The sequence below is a fragment of the Ictalurus punctatus genome, chromosome 9 (genome assembly GCF_001660625.3).
Source record: "Ictalurus punctatus breed USDA103 chromosome 9, Coco_2.0, whole genome shotgun sequence".
Taxonomy (NCBI): Eukaryota; Metazoa; Chordata; class Actinopteri; order Siluriformes; family Ictaluridae; genus Ictalurus; species Ictalurus punctatus.
In genome coordinates, this window is record NC_030424.2 from 27,277,501 (window position 1) to 27,287,500 (window position 10,000).

At 39.7% G+C, this 10,000-nt stretch overlaps 1 protein-coding gene across 1 annotated transcript in view; it reads left to right on the forward strand.

Annotated features, from left to right (window-relative positions):
* vsx1 (visual system homeobox 1 homolog, chx10-like) overlaps window positions 1–4,319 on the forward strand; it is a 7,554-nt gene extending 3,235 nt beyond the window's left edge. The window contains exons 4-5 of the mRNA XM_053682673.1: window positions 988–1,180; window positions 3,232–4,319. Coding sequence (XP_053538648.1) covers window positions 988–1,180; window positions 3,232–3,485 — 447 coding nt within the window. The 3' untranslated portion in view covers window positions 3,486–4,319. The remainder of the gene's footprint in view (window positions 1–987; window positions 1,181–3,231) is intronic.
* Window positions 4,320–10,000: the final 5,681 nt, after the last annotated feature.

Below are 10,000 nucleotides of genomic sequence, written 5' to 3' on the forward strand. Positions count from 1 at the left end.
AGAAAGACAAAAGACCCCATCGCGTTCAGAAAACTGACACCATTTTGATTTTTTTTTTCGTTACCGTTTGACCATTTATGATACTCATGATGATAAAAAAAAGCAAAACGTCCGTCAGAAAAATAAAAAAAAGTTTACCGAAGGAGACGCAAGAGAATATTCACCGTATATCACATTCAGAAATATTTCCATTATATGATGAATGATATCAGTTGAAAAGATAAAAATAATTAATAATGAATTAATTTTTTAAAAAATTGTAACCTAAAAACAACTTGTTTCAGGGTTGTTGTTGTTGTTTTGCATTAACTGTAAAAAAATGTTTCAACAACATAAATAACATATTTTTCAGTTTAGTAAAAGGAAAAATATTTACGTGCAACAAGCCGATGCGATTTTTTGTTGTTGTTTTGTTTGTTTGATTTAAGGTTAATTTGTTTTTGTTTTTCAGTGTATACGGAAAAAATGTAATAAAGTATACAGTGTACTAAATTTACTGATCTTGATCTTAAACAATATTTAACCATTTTTGATATTTGTAATAATAATAATAATAATAATAATAATAATAATAATAATAATAATAATAATGAGGGGGGAAATAGTACTAAAGGTTTTTGTGGTTCAAATAGAAATGTCTTTGTCTTGTTCATTTTGTTCTAAGAGTCCCTTATGTAAAAAATAAATAAATAAATAAATACATACATACATACATACATACATAAATAAATAAATAAAAGTCACCACATACATTTTGGGTTATATCATGTGAGTTTGTGAGTAACACAGTTTGTCTTCACACGTGGAAAAGGAATTTGTGAGAAATGAATGAGTCAAAAAAAAAAAAGGGAAAAAAAAAAAAAAAACATGTCAAGCGTCTAAAAAACTTACCTCATTTCCACTGTCATGCAAGTGAAGTGCGTGTGATTTATTTATTTTTTTTAAATAAGGGGTGTGTATATTTTTAACACGGTGTGTTTTGTCTAGGTGTGGTTCCAGAACCGCCGGGCCAAATGGAGGAAGCGTGAGAAGTGCTGGGGCCGCAGCAGTGTGATGGCTGAATACGGTCTGTACGGCGCCATGGTCCGTCACTCCATCCCTTTACCAGAATCCATCCTCAACTCGGCCAAAAACGGCATGATGGGCTCCTGCGCGCCCTGGCTCCTAGGTGAGAAACCGCGTGGGAAAACATATCAAGAAAACGTGCGTCTCAACTCGTTATACGCAGAATTTGGACACGTGAACTCAAGTAAAGTGAAAAACGTGATCATGTGTGGGAAATCACATCTGAAAAATGACGTGCGGAAGGATCGGTCCGTGAACTGTCCGTAGGAGCGTTTACGCAAGAAATTCGTGAAAATCCTGTCATTTCAGAAAGGAAGAAGAAAGAAAAAAACGTTATGCAAATTTACGCGTAAGTAGGCTAACGAATGTCAACCTCGACTGATTGGCGTTAAATAATATAGTTAGCTCCTGCGATTTTATATACAGTATGAATTTCTGTGTGGTGTTTACATACGCAGCTCTTTCACTTATGCACACAAAGTCAACGAAAACTTTATGAAAGTCGTTTCATATGGACGGCATTAATGGCGAGAAAGATTAAATATAAAAATTAATTTAAAAAAAAAAGATTAATAACAGAAAGCAAGCCAGAAGAAATGCATCGATTGGTACCAAAGAATCAGTGTTTTCGGAAATTTTACAAAAATTTTTTACTTCCATTTGGTTTACGTAAAAAAACATTTACACACGACTTTACTAAACGAGTGATAAACGAGGCCCGATGTGTCAAAAAACAAAAAAAACAAAACACAAATGTGCACGTTAAACACGTGAGTCATGTGATCATTCGCTTATGAAGTACATGTGATTTTTCTGTAATGACGCCGTGTTAGTGCCACTTCCTGGAGGAACGACAAGTTGTCGTTTTTTTTTTGTTTTTTTTTTTTAAATCACGAGAATTTTTCTACTTAAATGTAGAAATGGAATATATAAATAAATAAATAAGTGAAGGAAGTCATGTGTTTCACAGACAAACAGATCATCTCGAGAATGTTGAATGATTTGCAGAAAACGCCAGTTATACACTCCTAGAAATAAAAGAACTGGACTTTTGCTTGTTACTGGAGGGGTACCATTGGTACCGATGGGACATCTTGTGTACCTCTAGTATATTATCTTTACACCTAATTAAACCTTAAGCACCACTGCTGTCCTTTATAAAGTTTCACTAAACTTTTAAAAAATGCTAATTAAAGACACACGACATCTACCTTCCTGTAGAAAAGATACACAACGACGGCACACCAGTGACAAAACGTTGGAGAGTTTGCTCGTTTTTTATTCGTTATTTCATGAGAATGCATGACTACTCGAGTTCATGAACATCTCCGACACATTATTTCTCGATCGCTGGCTTTTATACGACGCACCAGTGTGTTTTATGGTGGTCCCCACCCCCCCAACCCCCCTCCCCCAAATGCTAATGCTAATTTTGCCAAGTGACAGGCATCTCTGGGTCACAAGTGTTTTCAACATTAAAATGAAATTTCCTGAAAATTCAGCCAAGCTCAAACTTGATCATGCCCTAACTAGCCTTTGTTTTCACTTCTTTGGCTCGACTTACCGTTAAGCGTAAAACTTTGTTATTAATGACATTAGTCAGCTAGTGAACTTGCCCCCTGATTTGAATTACACAGCGTAAGTGAAATGCTAGCACGGGTGGCTACTTGCTTACACAAATGACACGGAACAGATCTGCCGAGTGGCGTTATCGTACAAACAGTTGGCTAGCTACGTACACTCTGGGAAAGTAATGCTAACACTAGCTAAGCGAACTGCTGATCCGACTGCTCCGAGCACAGTGCTGCTATTTAGTAGCTGACTAGCTTGGGTAGTCTTGCTAGATGATCATTTTTAAGTAATTAAAAACGGTATTTGATGCCGATTATTACTCCATCTCGAGCCAAATAAGTGGAATATAAGGCGAGGCGTACGAGTGAGTTTGTGTTCGGCTGATTTAATTTAACTGAAGTTTCGTCCTTGTTGACCCAGGGACTCCTCTCACTCTGCAAAATCAGGACAAGCTATCAGCAACACCAGGGACTGGCCACGGCCTGAGAGGTGGGCTTTACGGATTCCAGCTGATTTCTTATTAAGTTCTACATGCGAGCAGGTTTGTGTCAGGTTTTAACACTGGTGTATTTTCTCCTCTCTTCGTTCGTTCAGGAATGCATAAAAAGTCCATGGAAATGTCCAAGAAGTCCCCGGAGAGGCCCGAATCCACACACTCCGACCCATACCCAGAGGAGACGAAAAGCAAAGGCGGAGACGCCACGGGGCCGAGACGAGGCTCTGCGACGGACGATTTGGAGGATATGGCCATAGATTTATCCAGCACATCTAAACAGGACACCAAGAGCGCTCTGAAAGTCTCGTCTCCTCATCCCGAACCCAACAGCGACTCAGAAAACGAGAACTGATACGCGCGTGTACAGATACGGGCGAAAATATACGGACCTCTATTTTTAACCCGTGTGTCTCCTCGTCAATGATTTGGCTTTGGTTGTTTATAAGTGTTTCATCTTCATTATTTAATGTCATGTGTGTTGAAATGGCTATGAGATGATAGCTATAAGTGTACAAGTCTTCGCAATTTTACACGGAGGAACATTATTCTGAAATCGTCCCACAAATTGTAGACGCAGTTTTTCGCAGATTGGTGAACCTCTGCCCATCTTTACTTCGGAAAGCCTGTCTAAGATACTCTTTTTATCCCCAATCATGTTACTGACCTGTTCCCAATCAACCTCCAGCTGTTTCTTTTCAGTACCACTTACTTTTCCAGCCTCTTGTTGCCCCGTCCCAACTTTTTTGAGATGTGTTGCGGCCATGAAATTCAAAATGACCTTTTTTTTTCTTTTTTTTGTTCTTAAAACGGTACATTTACCCAGTTTAAACATTTGATATGTTTTCTATGTTCTATTGTGAATAACATATGGGTTCACGAGATTCGCAAATCATTGCATTCTGTTTTTATTTACATTTTACACAGCGTCCCATGGTTTTTGGAATTGGGGTTGTACTAATATGTCCTCGTTGCAAAAAAAAAAACAAACCAAACAAACCCCAAATCTGTCACTAAAGATGCTGTTCCTTGATGCTTACAGCTCTGAAGCACTTTATCTGCATTATTGCTAAATATTCAACAAAGCAATGAAATGCCAGCAAATCATCACATATAAATAAATAAAAGATTAGTTTATGTATTTGGTGTAAATCGACTCGTCCTCTTTTTGGTTAGACCATGAGTACTGGCATTGCAAAACACACAATGAGTGCAATTTGTGATTTGAAGTCTGACCTGTAGCGATATTAGGAGGTTACGCTGGTAGACACAACACTTTAAAGGAATTTTATATATTATATATATTTTTATTATTATTATTATTATTATTATTATTATTATTTTGAAAAGACAGAATGCAAAGTCAAATAAAGTGAAATAAACAACAACAAAAAAAGCAAACAAAAATGTGTTACTGGTATTATAGTCTATATATCTTCAAAGAAAGTGGAAAGTAGATCATCTATACAGTATGTCGTCTATACACTGTATTTATTCACTGTAAACCGCTGCACTGTGGAATTCTCCATTCTGATTGGTCAGAAGGTACTGATTAATGTTCTATAACAACAGCTCTGACAAGTCACAGATTTGTATTAAAGCACTCACTATAATGCTCACTATAATAACAGCTCTTACCCAGGGACTTGTATAGTGGAAGCTCTATGTAAACAGATGTAAATCATGGGTAATTGTTTTTAGGAGGATGTTTATTTAACATTTTTGGAAGGAGTCTCCAGTGTCAGCACGTTGTAACAGTCAGAGGTAAAGCTGTAGTGTAGAGTTTTACAACATATTCAGATTAGTTTGTGTTTTCTCTGTTACATGATACAAGAGGAAGAAAGAGACGCTGGTGAGGGGACAAATATTTATAGCTGCTATAATGCAAGTGATGAAAGGAACTAACTTGTTGCATGGATGTTCAGTAACTATAAACTTTATTGGGACGGACAGATACAGACCCCACTCCTCCTTTACTGGGACTGACAGGCACAGATGCCACACCTCCTTTATTGGGACTGACAGGCACAGATGCCACACCTCCTTTACTGGGACTGACAGGCACAGATGCCACACCTCCTTTATTGGGACTGACAGGCACAGATGCCACACCTCCTTTACTGGGACTGACAGGCACAGATGCCACACCTCCTTTACTGGGACTGACAGGCACAGATGCCACTCCTCCTTTACTGGGACTGACAGGCACAGATGCCACACCTCCTTTATTGTGACTGACAGGCACAGATGCCACACCTCCTTTACTGGGACTGACAGGCACAGATGCCACACCTCCTTTATTGGGACTGACAGGCACAGATGCCACACCTCCTTTATTGGGACTGACAGGCACAGATGCCACACCTCCTTTACTGGGACTGACAGGCACAGATGCCACACCTCCTTTATTGGGACTGACAGGCACAGATGCCACACCTCCTTTACTGGGACTGACAGGCACAGATGCCACACCTCCTTTACTGGGACTGACAGGCACAGATGCCACTCCTCCTTTACTGGGACTGACAGGCACAGATGCCACACCTCCTTTATTGTGACTGACAGGCACAGATGCCACACCTCCTTTACTGGGACTGACAGGCACAGATGCCACACCTCCTTTATTGGGACTGACAGGCACAGATGCCACACCTCCTTTATTGGGACTGACAGGCACAGATGCCACACCTCCTTTACTGGGACTGACAGGCACAGATGCCACACCTCCTTTATTGGGACTGACAGATACAGATGCCACCCCTCCTTTATTGGGACTGGCAGGCACAGAGGCCACACCTCATTTATTGGGACTGACAAGCACAAAGGCCACACCTTCTTTACTGGGACTGGCAGGCACAGAGGCCACACCTCCTTTATTGGGACTGGCAGGCACAGAGGCCACACTTTCTTTACTGGGACTGACAGGCACAGATGCCACGCCTCCTTTATTGTGACTGAGAGATGCACAGAGGCCACACCTCCTTTATTGGGACTGACAGGAACCTGATGCCACACCTTCTTTATTAGGACTGAGAGGCACGGAGGCCACGCCTCCTTTACTGGGACTGACACTTCAAATAAACCTTCCAGTTTGAACAGCATCATGTGTAGCTTACTTTATGGAATGTTTTCATACAGATGAACTGGGACACACGTAGGTGTGATTATGTGTTCGACTGTCAGCTAGAGGAACGGACATAAACTGCAGTTGCTGTTTCACAAGAACCGAAACACATTCACACACGCTTTCGCTAAATCGCCTTTAAAATGGCATCTACATGTACATCGGAACAGGCACAGAATAGTTGGGCTTTTTCCCGGGAGCCGATTCTGTTTCTCAAACTATCTTTATTGTGACTTTTATACACGCTGTATGTATAATAATGACAGTCGATGCACTATACACTATAGTATATATGCACCATGCGCATATACACTAGAAGGTGTTTAACACACACCACATACACACAAAGTTTGCTTCCTTGACTTTAAGAAGCACGAAATATCCATCCAGTTGTGTTTTAACGTTCAGGTTTAAGCTTTAAAGCCTCTACATAATCATGTGTAATACCCTCTGAGTGGCTCAGAAATCATATAATTGCTCTCTGACCTCGTTTTTATTTCTGTGCCCCGACGCCATTCTTCAACTGCTGCAGTTTACCTTTAAAATACACATTTACAGCAATGGAATGGGATACCAGTAATGGAAATCAAAGGGAATTCTTGGGTTTACGTTATGACTGATATTTGATGAATGTACTCTTACTGTATAATTTCACTATTATCGTTACATAAAACCAGCTTTATACCAATTTATTTTCAGTGTATTGTTATGCGAACTGATTCTGACCCTGAACAGGTCAAAATGGCCCATTTTTATTAATATAGTCTTTTTTTTTTTTTTTTAATTAAATATGAAGCAATGTATGTTGTTTTTTAAATTCAAGAAAACAAACAAAAAGCAAACCAACAAACATTTGTATAAAAATGCAGCATGAAAAATGAACACGGAATTTTTTTTTAAACACAGTTTAAAAAAGAAGAAGAAGAAAAAAAAAGAAAAAGAGTGAGTCAAATGAAAACCATATTAAAAATAAATGTATTATTTATATTATAAATTATATTAGTATTATATTCTTTTTTTTAAATTATTGTAAATAGGTCTAAATCATTTTTCTACACGGTCTCCATTTTGCTTAATGCAGATGTTCCAGTTCTTAACAAGTGTCTGGATTCCTCTTTAAAAAATAAATAAATAAATAAATAAATAAATAAATAAATAACGTTATTTTGCACTTTTACGGTTTTCATTTATGAATCGGAACCGGAAATATCATTTTAACATTCCCGAAATATTTTCCTATCATTCATAATAACCGAGGTGCAGGTATATTTTTTTTATCCATTTATTTAAAAAAAAGAAAAAGACTGCATTTCTATAAATAAATTTTTTTAAAAATCCTAAAGGGCACATTTCTAGGAGACAATGGGAAAGAGTGTGAACGGAACATTACCCTAATATAGACTAGTAGAAAAAAATTTAAATACTAAATAAAAGTACATCCTTTTAAAAAATAAAATAACTCTTCAAAGGTTCTTCAACGGGACGTTGGATTGTAAAAGGTTCTTAGCTTCGGCCGTAGAAGTTCTTAAGAGTCGTAGAACCTCAAGCGTTCCCCAGAGGGAGGACCGATCTAGATCCATAAAGGGTTCTAGATCAAACCTTCCTTTCGATACTGTATAACGCCATGCCAGTGTATGAATAATAATGATGAGTGATATCTGAAATCTAAGACAAGCTCAGTTGACACAGAAAGGTCGATATCATGTAGTCGCTTCTTTTTCGAGGCGTTTATAAACAACGAGAGTGTGCGTGTGAGAGAGAGCCAGCGAGCGAGAGAGAGAAAACAGATTAGCAGAAGTGAGGGGCGGATTATAAACCCTCAACCCCAAGACATCGCCACTCCAGAGGGATTAAATCTATTAAAATATCATCAATCACTACTTATCCTGATAATCCCACGGCCTCTCCTCTACTGCCCTTTACGAAATGACAATAAGAGATGATGGACCCACTTTAAGCCCTGCATGAATAATCCTGCCTGTTACTGAAGAGACAATCGTTTAAAACAATGCGACACAAATGAATCTACTTCGAATCTGGCTGGAAGAGCGAGTGGAAATAACCCAGCTGTGGAGTACGGTGTATTAGTGCAGGCTGTTGTTTCATTCTACTAATAAGCTACTGGGTTATTCGAAAGCGATCAGGACTACGCCCAACCCTCCACCCTTCACGCAGGGCGAAGAGCTTTCTCTTACAAAGCCCTACAGTTATGGAACAGCCTTCCAATTAGTGACTTCCATGAGTAGACTTTCTTTTACGTAAAGTACACACAGTCTTATCCATCATGGGATAGTAAACATACCATACCAATACAACTTCCTCTCTTCACGTCCCGCTCCCTCTGTCAATGATTCTATGATGATGTCAGTGATCCTGACCCTTTCTGCTCTCCGGACCTGCCTGATCCACACTGATGCCCTACCTCTGGATGGAGCTGTCATCAACTGTAGGCGACAACCTGGAGATTTCTGATGATGGTACCGCTTGGAAACGGTTTTGGACCTCGATTCCGCACGGACGTTCTCGCTGTGGTCGCTGGGACGACGGTCGCTGCGATGGCCTCGGGACCGCGATTACCGCGTGCAGTTTTACACTCGAGTCTCCTCTAGTGAACAGTGGATCAGTTCAACAAACAGACTTCATATACAAACCATCATGAACTTCCCTTTACGTTCACACTATATGTCGTTACCCAGATGACGACGGGTTCGCTTCCGAGTCCGGTTCCTCTCAAGGTTTCTTCCTCGTATCGTCTCAGGGAGTTTTTCCCTCACCACCGTCTCCACCGTCTCGCTCAATAGGGATAAATTCCCACGCTTAAAATCTCCATCCTGTGTTTATATGTTTCTGTAAAGCTGCTCTGAGACGACGTCCACTGTTAAGAGCGCTCTACTAGACTAATAGAATCGAATTGAGCGCTACTACAGTACCTAACTCTTACGCAAACAATAACAAGCATGGGAATTTAATAATTAAACAATGAGCACCAGCGTCATTTAGTAGTTCACCTCACCAGATGCAAACAAACAGAAGTCCACGAGCTAGGAGCTGCTACACCTGAAATACTGCTAAAAAACAAAGCATTTTTAGCTATCAGAGAAATGATTCGCCGCAGCAGACGTTTTGTTCGATTGAGTCACGATTTACTGAATTACTGAATGTCACTCTATTTCATATTTGACCTACACTTCTAAGTAAACTTGCAGTTTGACGCAGCTTGATGGCATTTCGGCGTGGCGTGTTTGCAACACACTGAAGCCGGTGAAATGCAACGCAGCAAGGAAGGGGTGTGTGCACCTCTACACTGCAATGCAACAAAGCTTTTGCTTTTAGCTGTGGTATGTTTTCTTCACGTTCCTGATGAGAAGCGTTAACGTATTGTTCACGTGTTGGATTTACAAGAACATTTCTATTTTTTTTTTTTTTTAAACGTTCATATGATTGCATTTCGCTCTGACGTGGAATCTTGTGCAGATATGAACTGCTTCCGGGCCTCCGGATGATCTTAAAAGCGTACGCACTTCGAGAATATGCGAAAGTGCTTTTTTCAAGAGGAGCCTGAGGAGAAGAGCAAACAGGTCTATTGATTGCAGGCTCCTGTATCTGATCGGTCGGGAACCTCCTGGACAACATTCATAGACTCTATTTCTTCTCACGTTTATGGGCGCAAAACAATGTTCGTGGCTATTTTATTAATTCTAGAAATTCCTTTCAAGACGCATGCATATAGAGAGAGACACAGAGAG